Source organism: Mesoplodon densirostris, chromosome 13, assembly GCF_025265405.1.
Source record: "Mesoplodon densirostris isolate mMesDen1 chromosome 13, mMesDen1 primary haplotype, whole genome shotgun sequence".
Classification (NCBI taxonomy): Eukaryota; Metazoa; Chordata; class Mammalia; order Artiodactyla; family Ziphiidae; genus Mesoplodon; species Mesoplodon densirostris.
In genome coordinates, this window is record NC_082673.1 from 12,939,855 (window position 1) to 12,957,927 (window position 18,073).

Sequence of the window (18,073 nt, forward strand, 5' to 3'; positions counted from 1 at the left end):
ACATATGGCAAACTTCTAAAACTTGACAACATATATGCACCAGAAATTGTTTCCTGTCCAAAAATATGACCCAAATTTAAAATTTTTTCACTTAAAATACCAAGACCTTATTCTGTCTCATTACCATAATAATGTTCCACATGAATTTTAATAGATACTGTAGAACCTTTATAATAAAGGATAATATCAAAACTCTGGGAAAATAATGATTTATCCTTCCTGTGAGCTAATGAATTATCAGTCTTGAGTTAGGATTAGATATAAAAATTAAAACGTAACCTGCACGTATCAAACATAATATAAAGGCAAAGGACTAGCATAAAAGTATTTCTAAAATATACCATGTCCCAACCAAAACAATATTTTAACAAAGGACAAGCTGGAAAAAAAATCCATTCAATCAGTAAAACAAAGTACTGTTTTTAAATACTGAATTATTTGAAGGTAAAAACAAAAGACCAAGAAATGGTACACTTGCACAATACATGCGTACATGGTTGGGAGATTCTCTAATTTCATTTTGCTAAGGCTCTGGAAATATTTTAGAATGACATAACTGTTATTCTAGTTCCAAAGATGCTGAGAGAAAACTTTAGGAATATAACAATAACAGATATATTGGGGAAAAAATACGAAAGTTAAAATTTCAAATGTCCTAAAATATAACTCCTAAAATATAATTCTTCTTGATCACCTCTTTAAAGTACCAAAAACTTAAATGGCTTAAAACCATGTAGACAAAGTGTTTATTTAGAGCTTTCTTTTAAGGTAACCAAGTTCACTATTACGTATCATATACACAATGGCAAAATTATTGTGAGGACCAAATTAATTCAAGACAATTAAAATCATTCATGGAACTACTTATTATACATTCCTTGCAGGCAGAAGCTTATGTCTTAATTTGATTTTGCATTCTTAGTGCTTACCTAGTGCTTAGTAGTACTTTGTAGGCACAGGGTACATGATAATACACAAATATTATTTCACATTCTAAAAAACTTTCCAGTGTATTAAAACATGATTTAACATGAAAACAAATGAAATAGCCAACAATACTTAAATGCAGAACATACCTCAATCTGCATCTTCAGATGCGTCTTGAAGTTTGACAACAAAGTAAGAAATATGGAAAGGGAAAGCTCAAAAACCTCTGGAACAGAAGAAACTCCATTTTTTGAGAGTGCAACACACAGATACTGCTTAATAGCATTAATAAACATCTCATTTGTCCTGAAAATAGGTCCTGCATTCTGCAGAATGGACAGAAGTAACTGCAATGAAAGAATCTTGGATCGTAACTCATGAGACCTAAAATATAAAAAAGAGGGCACAGTGTATGGACAAGTTTAGCATTACGGTAATAAGAGGTTGTTCCAAAGATATTTCCTGTACCACATAATTTCAAAAACCTTTACGTGGAAAGAAACAGAAAACTCTGCAACATAAATAAGGAAGTACAGTACATAAATAAGCTTGGCCACTAATAACGGGTAGTTCCACTGATGTTCTCCTTCTACCACATAATTTCATGAACTTTTTAAATGGGCAAACAATCACTCACACATATTTCACATCAACCTACTGTTCCTTTGAACAAGAAAAAAATTTTTAAAGATTTATGTCTTGTTCCTTTCTTTCACAAGTATATTTCACTTTTTAGAAATCAGCATGAACTTCTCAGATTAAGGGCCCTATTTAGTATAAATAGTTTCCAATGTACTTTTTTCCTAGTTATGCTACTCAAAAATCCTAAACACTAATAAAAAGTTTTGGTGCATTACCAAATTAAAGCATTGCTTCAAGCTTACTTTTTCGGTAACCATCGAAAACTCTTTTTTTAAAAAATACATACAAAGAGGCTTTTAGAATACTTGTACCTCTTGGTAGCTTACCCATTTATTCTAAATACGTATTTTTATATAATGAAAAGCTGAAAAACACATTTAAGCTTAAATTGAAAACTGTATTTTTCTGATCAATATACTGTGCCACATTTCTGATCACTATCTAGAAGTTTAATGATCAGATTTCACAAATACAATTTTTCTCCCATTGAAACAGGTTTTTTAAGCCCCAGAGACCAAGGAGATTGAACCCAGGCAACTTTTCAAATGCAGAACACATTTAAATGCTCTAGCCTTGGTTCTTTTCTTTATTTATTCCAAATTGTACTCAGTCACATTTACACCGCATAGTAAACTTAACTGCTCTTGATTTCTACCTTAAAAATTTTGTGGTTTTAAGTGTCAAGTGATTCAAGGACCTAAAACTCTAACAAGGAATATTTAATTTTAGTTAAGTAGGAATCACAAAAAATACTGCCATCTTTGAAATAAAACTGGAACCAATAATACCATTAATACACAGTCATGTTTCCAAGATGCCTTTGTCTCTGAAACTAAGAATATGTACGTGCAGCAAATGCAGTATTACAAAACAAACAAACAAAACAAAACAAAAAAACCTTAGATAAATCAAGTTAGGAACAGTGGGAGTAAGACTTTGAATAACAGCTATAGGAAAATATGGAGTGGGCCAGGTATTCCCTCTTCACGTTGAGGCCTTCCAAGGCTTATCCACTACTGCTACTTCCTTAGTCTACCTCACATTTATCACCCTTTTTGCTCAGTTCCAATAGAAACTAAAACCTGCAGCTTATCATTCTCCAACACATGAGTTTTCTTATAAGTATGTTTTATCTTTGTATCCACAGCATCTAACAAAATGCCTCGTTAGTATGTGCTCAAAATAATTAACGGATTTATTCATGCACTCATCTAAACATTAAGTATCTACTGTGAATAGGGCATTAATCAATGAAAAGATGATCAAATGATTGTCTGATAACACAATAAAGTATACTTCTGACAGGCAAAAGAAGCTGGAAATTACAGGTCTGCAGTTTTTTGTGGGGTAGTTTCAAATTACGATTCAAGCTTAAAGAACATTTCCTGGATCATCATCTTAGCAAGTCCACAAAATATAAAGAGAAGCAAAGACAAAAAGGAAATTATATAACTACAAAAGATCATTAATTTTGGCAAAAAAAATCATTCAAGATAGAAAACCATATATTCTGGAAAAAGAACAGTTTCTAGGGGTGGAAAATTTGATCTCTTTCAGAATTCAATTCCAATATTTAATGACTGGTGGTCGAGAAGGTTTTCTTTACGTTGAAACAAAATTTCCTAATATCTCTGACTTAAGCCCACTACGTAGGAGGATAATTTACATTATTCGTCACAATAATCTTTTGTAATATTAAAGGTCTGATTTGGGAAAACTAAACATCTGAGGCTTTTAAGGTCACCAACATTTTTAAATCATGGGAAAAATGGCTTTCAGCACTAGCGCCAAATTCTAAAGTTATTTTCTCCTTAAAGTAGGTCTTCATCAATCCAGAATGATAGGTCAAAACTGTCATTCCCCCCCCCATAATGAAAATAAGAAACTGAAAAAATTTCAAATATATTCGTATAAAATATATAGGCTATAATCAAGTTTATATTTTAATTCGAACAACCTTAATCCTTTTTCTGTAGCGTTTGTATTTTCAAAATATTCCTGACTCTCAGGATTTGGGCCTAAAAAGATACGAGTTTCAGGCTTCTGGGCCTAAAAGATGTTTCTCACTGAATCAGTACAATGTGACAAAACAAAACTGTAGAAAGTATAACAAATGTGGTTTCCCAAAACTTATAAAGTTTTTATTGTAACTGTCTCCAGTCTTCCTCCTCAGTTGACACTTAGAAACTGAAATGCTCTAGAGTTTTAAAAATGAATTTCCCCCTATTTCAATATCCCTTTCTCAAAGTCACTCAGGCTTCTCCAAGCTGACTTTCTCCAGAAAGTTCTCCTAAAACTGACACGCTATATAATACATGATGCTGCAACATCAGAGGAGCAGGGCTCTTTAATAACTCCCAAACTCAACCTCGAGCAGGAAGTACTTGCACTGGAATCATTTAAACAGAAAGATATGTGACAATTTATGACTTAAAAAAATGGCACTTACCTACCGTTTAAACTAATATAATTGATGGGAAGCAGACAAGTGACTCCTATGTTAAAGTATTTCCTGCTCCCCACGGGAGAAAGTTATCATCGTAGGGCATTTTTTCAGACCTTAATGAATATGTTATTATCTTTCATTAAGACTTTTAAGATTTATTTCTCTTAGGTTTTATTACCTTTCAAGTAGTAGCTTTCAGAAGCCTAGCATGAGGCTACATGTAAAGCGCTACATGAGTACCAATGTTACTTACAATATTAAAATAATAATTCATTTAATCATTCAATACTTGATGAGTACCTACTATGCACCAGGCACAATTCTATAATGCTGTTGGTGTGCTTTTGGAAGATAGTGTAAGGTATCTACTCTAGCAATTTTGAAACTCACTGTTTTTTAGTACATGTTTTAAAAAGTAAAATAACCCCCCACAATATTTTTTTAAAGGTCCTAAAAGACAAAAACAAAAGAAAACCCAAAGACTATTTTACAGTAAGGCTCAAGATTAAAAAGCTGCATTTGTCAGGCAGAACAGCTGAGGACTTACTTTGGATCTGGCGGTCCATCCGACAGTGGTTTCATTGACAGTTTGCACAATGACCTGAATACTAGAAAGGCATCCTTTTGTAAAATGTGGGAAAACTTAGCACCAGGTGAAGGTCCTGAAGAATTTCCAGATTCCTAAACAAGTGAACACACCACGTAAATAAGGGCATCTGCCAGTGCAAATCATTTCAGCCTTCTATATATTTTATTCGATTCAGTTATATGTGGGGGGTCTACTGGAAGGAAAACTACATGAGGAATTTGCCATACTGTTTTTCTTTATTGTGACATGCCACTCCCACCCCCAACAATAAATACCTTAAAAAATGCATTCTTTTAAAATATGCCACCAAACTCTTAAAATTTACCCATTTATATTATTACTAACAAAACCTAGCACATCACACTGTGACAAGATACCTCATCCATGGCCTAAACTACGCTTTCCACTACCTGTCACTGGGTGTTTTATGTTTTTGTCCTATTTTATTTTTTATCTACTCTGCGCAGATAGACATAAGACAATGGAGACTGTTAAGGGAACATTTAGAAGTTATTAACTGATAAAGGTCAGCAAGGCCAGGAAAACTTACCCCTATGTATGGGGCAATGATTTAGGGTAGGACTCCCTTATCTAAAAAGATAAGGAAAAAATACACAAAATACAGGGTCGGAAGGAAGAGGAGGACTGTATCACTACCACCACAGTATGGATTTTATTGTACCCTGAGCAAAGGTAACACGAAGTTCTCTAGATCTCCAGAAGCTCTTTCTCCTCCTAGTATACTAGAATTATCCTATAAATATATGTGATAGGAATGTTCTTTTTAAATGTAATTTCAATGGGGGAGGAGGAAAGATGTGAACACATATGAGACACACCTTAGAGTTGGAAATACAGCTATCAATATTGTAAGGGAATAAACTGCTCTGATTTATATCAATGGAAAAAAAAAAAAACAAACTTTTTATTTCCTCAAACTGAAATCAGCCAGCATTAGCAACTGGATATATTCACCACAAGGTGTTGGTAGCAGCCTATCAATTTGTAAGATTAAGAGGATTTCTCCTCTATTTCTACCTGAGTATCATTGGAAGAGACAGACAATCTGTCATCAGGTAAGGACGGTGTATATGCAACAGAAATTGGTGTTCCTGGAATTCCATTTGCTTGAATATTTTCACTGTCACTACCATCCTCTACGGTTCCAATGTTGCCATCTGCACTTGCATTTATGGTAGTCCTTTCTCCCATATCTAAAACGGTAAGAAGAAAAACCATGCAAACATATTTAACTTAACTGAAGTGCACTGAAAAAGCATAGACTATTTAAAATGAAACAGTGGCAGAAAAGCAATGTGAAGTAAGATGTATTGGCACCATTTAAAGGTTAGCATACTTACTAGTAAGTATGCATTTGGAATATATCCAAACATGATCCTTAAGTAGCTCTGGCAATGGAACACACTCCGCTGATGAAAGGCTAACAGAATGTGCTAAAACAGAAGCTTACTTTTAGCCTATATTAGCATTTACTAAACTGAGTCCTAATGAATGCTAATGCCTTAAGATATTAAAAGAAATTCTTTAAAAAAATCCCATTTTCAAATAAGTTTGGGAAATGATGGAAAATAGGTATCTTTATCATAGCCTTTAATTTGCTAATACGCATTGAGTTCTCCAAAGGGGATATACAATACGCAGTGTTTCCAAAATTTATTTTACCACGAGATCCCAACCCTCTTTTTAGAATACCTACTAATACCTCTAACATATATTCTTTGGAACACAACTATGGAAATAACGGCTGTGAATATTCTTCAGTATGTCACTCTGAGAAATCTTACTTGTGATTAATATACGTAGAAATAAATGACTTCTAGTAGGACAAACATAGACAATGCAAACAATACCAAGTTTCAGAACTACTCTAGGTGTAATGTATGTTACTTTAAAAAAGAAAACTTCATAGCAGCACTATTTACAGTAGCCAAGATATGGAAACAATCTAAATGTCAATAGACAGATGAATGGATAAAGAAGATGTGATTGATATACACATATAAAAACACAATGGAATACTACTCAGTCATAGCAAAAAATGAAATTTGAAGCAACATGGATGGACCTAGAGATTATCATACTAAATGAAGTAAGTCAGAAAGAGAAAGAAAAATGCCACATGATAACACTTGTATATGGAATCTAAAACATGACACAAATGAACTTATCTACGAAACAGAAACAGACTCACAGACATAGAGAACAAACTATGGTTGTCAAGGAGATGGGGGAATGGGGAAGGAAGGGATTGGGAGTTTGGGATTAGCAGATGCAAACTATTATATACAGGATGGATAAACAACAAGGTCCTACTGTAAAGCACAGGGAACTATATTCAATATCCTGTAATAAACCATACTGGAAAAGAATATGAACTAAAAAAAGAAAAAGGAACACATACATGTCTGCGGCCATAACTCAGTAGCTATCTGGCAGGAAACTGCTCCTTTCATGCTGCCAAGTAAAAGAAATTACAGGCTAGCATGAGGGAAATACAATGTACTAGAAGGAGCACAGATTTTGAAATATGAAAGGCCCCTGCTGTTTCAATCCTGTCTCTACCACTTAACTGGAGAAGTTATTTCACCTTCTTCATAAGCAACAAAGATAATAATGTCTATGAGGAATCACCAAAACACACACACGTGCACAGTACATAAAGAACACAATTGGTTCTCAATAAGGGGTAGTAGCTCTTATTAATTTTGCTGATAACTGATAACATGTGCCCAATTTTTTAACTGATTTGAGTAATGAAAGGAGTGTACCTGGTAATATGCTAATGTGTGACACACTAAATACTATTACAGCTTTCTATATATATGTAAAGAATGCTTATATATATGTAAAGAACTCTCTGGAAGAAGTCACAAAAATTTAATAATGATTATCAGAAACTGATGACTGTTCCCCAAAGCACTTACTCCCAACCTTTTTCTTTGTACTCAATTACATCTCTTTCCACTGCCCCTCCTCCACCTTCCCTTAATAAACAACTTCCACCTTCTACTTAAGCTACGCAGATAATTTAACATAGGCTTCCTTACTCTTCCTCACCCGCCATAAAGTTCCTTAACACCAACAATCATCTTTTTCTTCCTTCTCATTTCAGGGAAAAAATATTCCTTTACATTTCTAAGGTGAATCATTCATTCACCCTCAAATCTATCTCTTCTTGCCTTCGGTAGTGTCCTTCTCCCCTGGATATTTTCTTGAAACATTACATTTTCAATTTGTGCACAAGACTGGATCTACCCCAATACTCAACCAACACACTCACATCTTTTCACTATCAAGACGTAACCTTGGGGCTTCCCTGGTGGCGCAGTGGTTGAGAATCTGCCTGCCAATGCAGGGGATGTGGGTTCGAGCCCTGGTCGGGGAAGATCCCACATGCCGCGGAGCAACTGGGCCCGTGAGCCACAATTACTGAGCCTGCGCGTCTGGAGCCTGTGCTCCGCAACAAGAGAGGCTGCAATAGTGAGAGGCCCACGCACCACGATGAAGAGTGGCCCCCGCTTGCCACAACTAAAGAAAGCCCTCGCACAGAAATGAAGACCCAACACAGCCATAAAAAAATAAAAATAAAAAAGATCTTTAAAAAAAAAAAAAAAGAAATAGTGATGTCTGATTTATATATCTATTATATATATATAATTCACATGGTTCAAAAACCAAAAAAAATTGGAATCTCCCTCCCACCCCATCCCCAATTAAAAAAAAAAAAAAAAAAAAAAAAAAAAAAAAAAAAAAGACGTAACCTTCTTTCAACTTCCGCCACACACCAGCTACTGTCCATTTTTCTTTTCTAAATCAAATTTCTAAAGAAATAATTAATATTCATTGATAATACTTTCCTTCTTAGGAAATTTCTCAAACGAATTGAAAACATTCTCATTTTATTTTCAGGCTTTGAAGCCAGACATCTTTGGGTTGGAGTCTTCACTTTACCACTTCTTACAGGTTAGCTTAATCTCTCAGTGCCTCAATTTTCTCATTTGTAAAAAAAAGGGAATCGTAACAGAACCTAAACATCCCAGAGTCTGGGGAGGATTAAGTGAGTCAACACAAGTAAAGCACATAAAATCATTGGGGATACAAAGAAAGTACTTAACAGTTAGATATCATTATTCTCTATGTTTTTTTCCTCTAATTCTCTCTCTAATTGTCCCCTAAACGTTAAGTGCAGACTTCCGTTTACAAGGTGGTGAGTTGAGCCCACTAATTTACCTTCTTCTTTCACAAATCCCACTGAAATTACTAGGGAAAAAATATAAACAAGAGAAATAGTCTTTAGTAGCACTGGAAAACTAAGGAGGATATAATCAATAGACCAAAATCTTGAAGGAATTTCTAAAAATTAAGGTAAGTTCATGGGAATTCCCTGGCGGTCCAGTGGTTAGGACTCGGTGCTTTCACTGCCATGGCCTGGGTTCAATCCCTGGTTGGAGAACTAACATCCCATAAGCCATGCAGCACAAACAACAACAACAACAACAACAAAAGGTTTGGATGGAGGAAGAAGGGAAAAGCCAATAATGTTCAAATGCCTGTGACTGAACACATGCAAAGGTCAGAGCTACCTGAGAAGTGGTTGAATTGTACCATGTGGGTTCCAATATACTCCAAAGCCTAGACAGAATGCCAACGGTTACGGCGTAGGAGGGAAGAGAGCTTGGGAAACCAGGCCAATGTCTACCAACACAGCTGTCAGCAGCCACGATCATCTAGAATGTATCTGAGCTCAGCCTATTTAAAGTGGAGGATTTGCTTGGTAGATGTCTTAACCTAAGAAGTAGGGTAGGAGGGGAGAGAGCAGTATCCCAGCTAAGGGGGAACAGACAGTGCTGCAATACACACTGAACAAGCTAGTACAGCAGTGAAATCTAAAGTTCTAGGCTTCCACTCTAACCACCTGTTTCTGCTTAACTAATGCTAAATAAAGCCCTAACTGAATGAAGGCAACCTAAGATTTCCTGGCAAAGGCTGGGAGAATGGGAAAAAACCAAGTTTGAAGAACGCGCCCCCCACTCCTGACCCCGAGGCTAGAATATATAAAATGCTGAAACAGCAATTATCCCAAGCTTCACATGGCTTCAGTGTGTGCTTACAACACAGCCCAAGGATCACCAGGATCCCCCCTCTGCTCAAGGGAGGTATCTGCTTCTTTTAGTTAAGTTCTCATCTGGGAAATAAGGTCTGCCTTTGGACGGCAGTCACCTGGCAGACTCTGGAGAGGAAAGCCTCATGAGAAATGGAAAAGCAGTGCACAGAATTACTGAGAAAGCTCTTTATATACTGATCAAATCTGGTCTTTCTATTCTTTAAACAGACAGAAATGTAAAGTCTACACTCAAAAGTAAGGACAAAGGTCAGCAATCTGAGCAAATGGTTTCCCGGTGAAACATTTTACAGCTGGAACAATTTTAATTAGTACTCCCAGAGATGTGTGAAAGAATACTGCATCAATAAATAAGCGCAAAGCGCTATGAGAAAAGGGAGCTCAAGAAAAAATAGGCGTTCTTGGAGACAAAAACAAAATTACGGAAAGAAAAAACATACACTGGGAAAAGCAGTAGAATGGACACTAATGAATAAAGTATTGGAAAGCCCCTTGTAACATTTTCTCTGAATGTAGAATCATAAGACAAAATGATGGACATTAGGAAAGATTGTCAGAGCAATAAGGGATATGATGAAAAATACTCAACAACTGTATAGTGTGCGATGTGGAAGGGAAGAATGGATAGAAAGAGGAGAATTAATAGCTAGAAACGTAATAGAAAAATCGCTAGAATGATGATAAGTTATGAAAAGAATTCAACAGCTAGCCCTGATTTGAAAAACAAAAGTAAAATCACACCCAGGCACACACACAAAAAGATAAAAAGTATTTTTTAATAAACTAGAAATACAGAAAACTTACTAAACGTGATAAAGAGTATCGTCCAAAACACAAAAGCAATCATCAGACTTACGGGTGAAATATAGCAATAATGTTAAAAACAAATGAGGATTCTTGCCACCATTAACCCTACTCAACATTTTCTTGAGGTTCAAGAAAATAACAAAACTGAGAGAACAAAAATGAAGTGTAAATATTATAAAGGAAGAAACAAAGATAAAATATCATTACTCACCTAGAAAACCCAAGATAACCAAATGAAAAACATTTAGAAACAATTACTAAATAAACTTACTTTTTGAACTGAATGAACTGGTTCTAAACTTTGTGTATACATTTAATGAAATGTATAAAAAACTGATGGGGAGGGGCTTGCACTATAAAGATCAACATATACAATAAAGTTAAAATATTTTAAACAATTCAACACTGGATAAGAATAAACAGCTCAATGTGACTGTACAGAAAACTCCAACAGAACCATTTTGGATAAAAGTGGGATTTCAAATTAATTAGGAAAGGAAGTATTATTCTAGGTTATAACTAGCTATCCAAATCTCATACCAAATAGAAAAACAAATTTCAGGTGAATTAAAAATTTAAATTAAAAAAATGAAAACAAAAGTATTAGAAAAACATGGTAGAATATTTTTATAATCTTAGGGTTGTAAAATCCATTCTAAGCAAGACAAAAACAGAATCACAAAGAAAAAGGCTTTATTTGTTAAATTTTTTAGGTATGGTCAAATATCTGCTGAGAACAGTAACAACAGAAGCAAAGGTAAACAAAACAAAACAAAGACTGACTGGGGAAAAAATATTTACAATACAATGAACAAGGGTTAATTTCTTAAGATGAAGAAATCTTGAATTAAGGAACAAAAACCCATCAAGAGGGAGGGGATATGGAGATATATGTATACATACAGCTGATTCACTTTGTTGTACAACAGAAACTAACACAACACTGTAAAGCAATTATACTCCAATAAAGATGAAAAACAAAAAAAAGAACAAAAACCCAAAAAGCTGAATGGAAAAATGGGCAAAAGATAGGAATAGGCAATTCAGAAAAGTATAAATAGCCCATAGACACTCAGCTGCACCACATGAAATTGCCAGTATTTGATCTACAAAAATAATGACCGCTTCCTATGTTTTTACCATGCAAATAATCAAAGAAACATAAATTAAAACAGTAAGATATAGTCCATCTATTAAAGTGATGTTAAACAAAACACTGTATATAAATTTTAAATGTTCATACATCTTGGTCAAGTATTCCTTACCCTAAAGAAAAGTGCAAAATGATATCTATAATATGAATGCTCCATGAGAGCCATGCAAAGCAAAAACTAGCAAATAACCTAAATGCTAGTATTAATAGGAGATTATTTAAATAAATTATGGACCACCAATATAATTAAGTACAATATGACATGAAAGGAAAACTATAATTTAGTATGTGACAACAGCAGATTATAAAACAGTAAGTACAGTATGTTCCCATTTATATTTAAATATATGAATGCAGACATGCATGGAAAATGTTATAAAAAAACTTTTTAAAGAGCAAAAAACATATCAAGGTCAGAAGACTTGGGCAAATAAGGAACTGAGAGAAAATATTTGTAAAATATATCACAGAATCCTAATATATAAAGGATTCTTTGAAATTATGGGGGAAAAGGATAAAAACCTGACAGAATGAACAGAAGACATGAATAGATGACTCCCTAAAAAAGATATACAATGGCCCTCAAACACAACAAGATATTTAATTTCACTCGTGGAGAAATGCAAATTAAAATCAAAGTAAGATACAATTCTCACCTGTCAGGTTGGCAAAAATTCAAAACCTTAAACTCCACTGGCAGCTTGGAGAAAAAGGCACTCTTGTATGTTGCAAGTAAGAGTGCAAAACAATACAACACCTACGAAGAGAAATTCAGCAAAAGCTAACATACCTTCACATTCATTTACCAGTTGACCCAGTAATATTACCTCTTTGAATTTGCCCAGAGGACCAATCTCCACAAATACGAATACAGATATACATGGTTATTCACTGCAGCTTTATCTGTAATAGCAAAATACTGGAAACAACCGAAGTTCCTGTCAGCAGGGGACTGGCTGAATAAACATATACCCACATAATAGAGTATTATGCAGAGAGCCAAAAGAAAAAAAGAATAAGAGAAATCTCTATTAACTGAAATAGAGGGATTTCTAGTATATATTAGGTGAAAAAAGGGGAAGGCACAGAAGATATACAGTGTTCTATCAAAAAGAAAGAGAAATAATCCTAAGTATTTGCTTACTTCTCTGGGGAAACACACACACACACACACACACATTATAAAACCAGGGGTCCCCAACCCCCCCCAACACCCCAGGCCACACGGCACGAGGTTGAGTGGTGGGTGAGCGAGCGGAGCTTCATCTGTATTTACAGCCGCTCCCATCGCTCCTGTTACTGCCTGAGCTCCGCCTCCTTTCAGATCAGCAGCGGCATTGGATTCTCACAGGAGCACGAACCCTACTGTGAACTGTGCGTGTGAGGGATTTAGGTTGTACGCTCCTTACGAGAATCTAATGCCTGATGATCTGACGTGGAGCTGAGGCGGTGATGCTAGTGCTGGGGAGCGGCTGCAAATACAGATTATCATTAGCAGAGAGGTTTGACTGTACAGAGACCATAATTAATTAATTGCTTACAAACTCATATCAAAACCCTATCAGTGAGTGGCAAGTGAGAACAAGCTCAGGGCTCCCACTGATGCTGCATTATGGTGAGTTGTATAATTATTTCATTATATATTACAACGTAATAATAATAGGAATAGGACTTCCCTGGTGGTACAGTGGTTGCGAATCTCCCTGCCAATGCAAGGGACACAGGTTCGAGCCCTGGTCCGGGAAGATCTCACATGCCGCGGAGCAACTACACCTGTGTACCACAACTACTGAGCCCATGTGCCACACCTACTGAAGCCTGCGCACCTAAAGCCTGTGCTCTGCAACAAGAGAAGCCACCTCAATGAGAAGCCCGCGCACCGCAACGAAGAGTAGCCCCCGCTCGCCTCAACTAGAGAAAGCCCATGTGTAGCAACAAACACCCAATGCAGCAATCAATAAAATAATAATAATAATAATAATAATAATAATAATAGAAATAAAGTGTACAATAAATGTAACGCGCTTGAATCATCTGAAACCATCCCCCTGCCCCGGTCCGTGGAAAAATTGTCTTCTACGAAACCAGTCCCTGGTGCCAAAAAGGTTGGGGACCGCTGTTATAAATTACAAGCTTATGAAAGTAGTTACCTATAAGGCAGGTCAGCAAGGGAAGAAATGGAAGGAAGAGTTCTCTGAGTAAATATTTTATATAATTTTTACTTTGAATCATGTAAATGTTCTTCAATTTAAAAAGTTAAATCAATAAAATAGTTAATACAAGTAACTTCTGAACACAGTACTCTCTTCATCCTTAGTAAAATATATTCTAAGGACACATATGATTGCAAAGAAATCTGAACTTTAATTAATCAGCTTGTTCTTGGTAATGGCACACTGTTTCTGCAAATTTAGGTTTTCACTGTGGAAAAAGAAACACAAGTATGAAATGCAGGAAGATGAAGAGAAACCTGGTGGTGCTGGATGTGAATTAGAACTAATAAGATGATCTTGTGATTGTGTATCTCCTGTTTCTGTCCACTGGAAAAGACTAAAAAGTAATAACTGGAAAAGACTAAAAGTAATAACACCCTAGTAGCAATGAGCATACCTAGTACCTAGGCCTTGGTCTCTAAACACAATTGCCCACTAAAAAGAATAAGGACTCCTAAGAACTTGTTGATTCCAGGGCTGGGACAAGGGAAAGCTGAAGGTGAACCTACAACATCTTACTGTTCCAGAAAACAAGGAAATGCTCAAAGACTAATGCAATCACATCAAAAGGACACAGGGGCTGGCTTGAAGGGATTCCCACTGGCCAGATCAGGAACAAACAATGGCGACGGTGAAGGATTATAACACACTGAGTACAGGGAGCTGCTCCTCTCCATATAAAAATGTTAATTAAGATTAGAATTAGGAAATCACTACATGGCAATCCATGTAATATCTAAGGATCATCAAGGGATTTTAAAACCAGTAAGTGAAGGGATCTTGATATGATCTCAAAGTATCACTCATAGATTACTTATTAATTATAAAGGGGAAAATGTTCCCTTACAATGAAGAGAGCTGGTGGTCATCTTTAACCAGGTGATCAAACATTATCACCAACAGGGGGTAACTTAATTATGCACCAATTTATATGATGTAATAAGAAATACCAACATTACCTATGCAGTATTTTTGCCAAATATGTTTACTCTACATCAAAATAAGGAAACCATCAGATCAATTCAAACTGTGCAACATTCTACAAGACAATATTATACTCTTAAAAATAAAAGTAAATGTTATGAAAGATGGAAAAAAAGGCAAGAGGACTTGTTCTCAACTAATGAGACCAAAGAGACATAATCAAATGCAGCAAGGGTACCCAGAATGGGTTCTGGACTAAAAAAAGAAAAAAAAGGATATAAGAAACACATTTGGGGACAACTAGGAACACTTTAAAGTGTATTTATATCAGATATTCTTAAAAGAGTGTTATTTTTCTTAGGTGTGAAAATGGAATTGTGGTTATGTATGAGAATGCCCTTATTCTTAGAAGATATATGCTGAGTTATTTTAGGGGTAAGGCGTCATGTTGTATATAGCCAACTTTCAAATGGTTCAGCAAAAACAAAACACACACACAGGTCTACTTAAAGACAAGTAAAACAAATGTAACAAAACTGTTAATAGTCAGTGATCTAGAAAAGGACCTACAGTTTTCACTGTACTGTTCCTTGAACTATTCTCTACGTTTGAAAGTTTTCTAAGTAAAACGCAGAAAAATGAAAGAACTTTCACTTCACACTCTGTATTCATATGTATTAGAGACTGGGAAAGGACCAGACAGTAGACATTTTAGGCTTTGCTGGCCATATGATCTTTGTTGCCACTACTCAACTTTACTTTTGTACTGCAAAGGCAGCCACTATAAGCAATACATAAACAAATAAGCATGGCTGTGTTCCAATAAAACTTTATTTACAAAAATAGGTAGTGGGCCAAATTTGGTTCATGGAACATTATTTTTCAACCCCTAATACACATTATAAAATTTTAAGAGATTGTGTGGGTACCTAATACTTTCTTTCTTCCCTTATTATAAGTTTATGGTTTTTTGAAAAATTCATATTCCCCAAGACCATGCTCTCTTCTTTAGCCTCTACACTTTCCCATTTGGTAATCTACTTCAAGTACTAATTTTAACAGAATGACTCCCACCTATAACACCTGCCTTGATATCTCTTAGGCCAGAGTTCTATATTTCCATTATATATTTCATAAACATTTCCACATGAATGGCACACCTGAAGGTCAAATGCAAAGTCAAAATAAAAATTAGTACTTTTTTTCCCCACGCCAACGTCTACTCCAATAATTCTACCAATAGTACTACCACCCACTTACCCACTTAGGCTCAAAAACTGGGAGACTGCCTGTGCAGAAAAGAGCTAACATAGCATGCCTGAGACTGCCTATCCTTAGAAAGGCCTGCTTGCAAGGCTGGCTCGTGGCTGGAACCTTGGAACTTACACTTTGGGAGGATTCTCACTCTTCCCAGAACTAATAAAAGTGGCTCACTGTGCCTCAATAGTTTGTACAAATAATGTGGTTTATGCTGGAACACCAGCTTTCCCTCTGGGAATCTGGAATTTTGGTATATGCAGATAGAGAGTGTCTATATGATAGGCTCCCCAAAAAAACTTTGGGCACTCAGTCTCTAAGGAGCTGCCCTGGTAGACAACACTTCACAATTCAATGCTTGAGGAATTAAGAGTTTCCCATGTAACTTCACTGGGAGAGGAATCCTGGAAGTGTGCACCTGATTTCCTCCAGACTTTGCCCCATACACCTTTTCCCTTTGATGATTTTGCCTTGTACCTTGACTCACTGCATCACAGTGGTGAGTGTAACTATATGATGAGTCCTTCTGGTGAATCACCAAATCCTGAGGTAACCTTGGGGACTTTTGACACAGTTTTTATTCTCTCTTTCACCTAGATTTCAATCAGTTGCAAACTCTTCTTGATTCAACTTCCATTATCTCACTTTTCATTCACTTTTTCCTCTCTATTTCCACTGTTACTGTCCTATTTAGGTTTAGATTACTGCACTGGTCTTTTACTGGACTTCATATTTCCCTACTTAGCTTCTTAAAACATTATTCTGATTACTTCATTTCTTAGTTCTAAAATCTTCAATGGTAACTTATTCTCTCTTAGAACGAAGTCCAAAATCCTAAAGCTGGAATTTATAACCATCCATTGGTTGGCTCCAAACTACTTCTTCAAACTTATTTTCTACCATATGACACCACATACTTCACACTTCAGCCAAAGCACCACCTGCCAATTCCCAAATCATTCTCTCTAGACTTTAGCTAACAGTTTCCTATACATCAAACACCACTCCCTATACCTGCGTGAATATCTATACAGTCTAAGTTCAAGTGTCACCTCCTACATGAAGCCCTCCTGGATAATTTTAGCTGGAAATACCCATTCTTTTTTTTTGAATTTTAATAGGATTTTAGCTATTTCTTTCTAGTGACACTTATCTTACATTCCTATTCTCCAGAACCCCTTTCCTCCAGAGCATATGGTCTATTTCAGATAAACGTTTGTGTCTCCTTACAGTGCCATACAATTGTATGTGCTTCATAAGTATTCGTTGAATGAAAAGATGAATGAAAAATTAAGAATGCAATCAGATGAATACTTGCTTCTAGTGTTGTACTAAAGAAGGAAATATATTCTTAGAAATGATGTTATAAATGGAAATCAGGCATGGCTGAAATAGTACTATTCTCATTCAAGAGCCACACTGTATGTACATTTAATCATATTTCTAGAAGTACATGTAGCAAGGTACTATGCTTAGTCCTGTGCGAGGTACCATGAATTAAATAAGCTTCAGTGGATTGGTCTCAGATCTAATCCTATCTATAATAATATTGATCACAAGAAGTGTGAGTGAAACTCCTAACAAACTTAAAAAATTTTTTATAATACAATCCATGATAGGACCTGCCCCTGTATCAGCTATGACTTGGGTCATGATAATAAAGGTATAAGAAATCACAATTTTTCCAAAGATACAAAATACTAAAAACCAAATCAATTTAAACATTTTCTAGTTTATAAAGTTTAACACATTTAGGAGGATGGAAAATATACCCTTGCCCTTCTCCCAGCAAACATAAAAACAAAAAATGAAATGGTATTCAACCTTTTTTTTAATGGGGTGGGGAACAGTGGGTTTTTATAAACAGATTATAACTGAAACTGGAGAAAAAGAAAGTACTCATCTATAATCAAATAAATTTAAATATTTTTTCTACACACAATTTTTGCCTTTTTTGTTTTGCATATTATAA

The 18,073-nt window shown here is 35.5% G+C and overlaps 1 protein-coding gene across 2 annotated transcripts in view; it reads right to left on the minus strand.

The window, feature by feature from the left end:
• ARFGEF1 (ADP ribosylation factor guanine nucleotide exchange factor 1) overlaps positions 1 to 18,073 on the minus strand; it is a 138,047-nt gene that overhangs the window by 57,061 nt on the left and 62,913 nt on the right. For both annotated transcript variants that reach the window (XM_060115445.1, XM_060115446.1), the window contains exons 8-10: positions 5,643 to 5,818; positions 4,563 to 4,696; positions 1,077 to 1,311 (exon numbers count right to left, since the gene is read on the minus strand). In XM_060115445.1, coding sequence (XP_059971428.1) covers positions 1,077 to 1,311; positions 4,563 to 4,696; positions 5,643 to 5,818 — 545 coding nt within the window. The remainder of the gene's footprint in view (positions 1 to 1,076; positions 1,312 to 4,562; positions 4,697 to 5,642; positions 5,819 to 18,073) is intronic.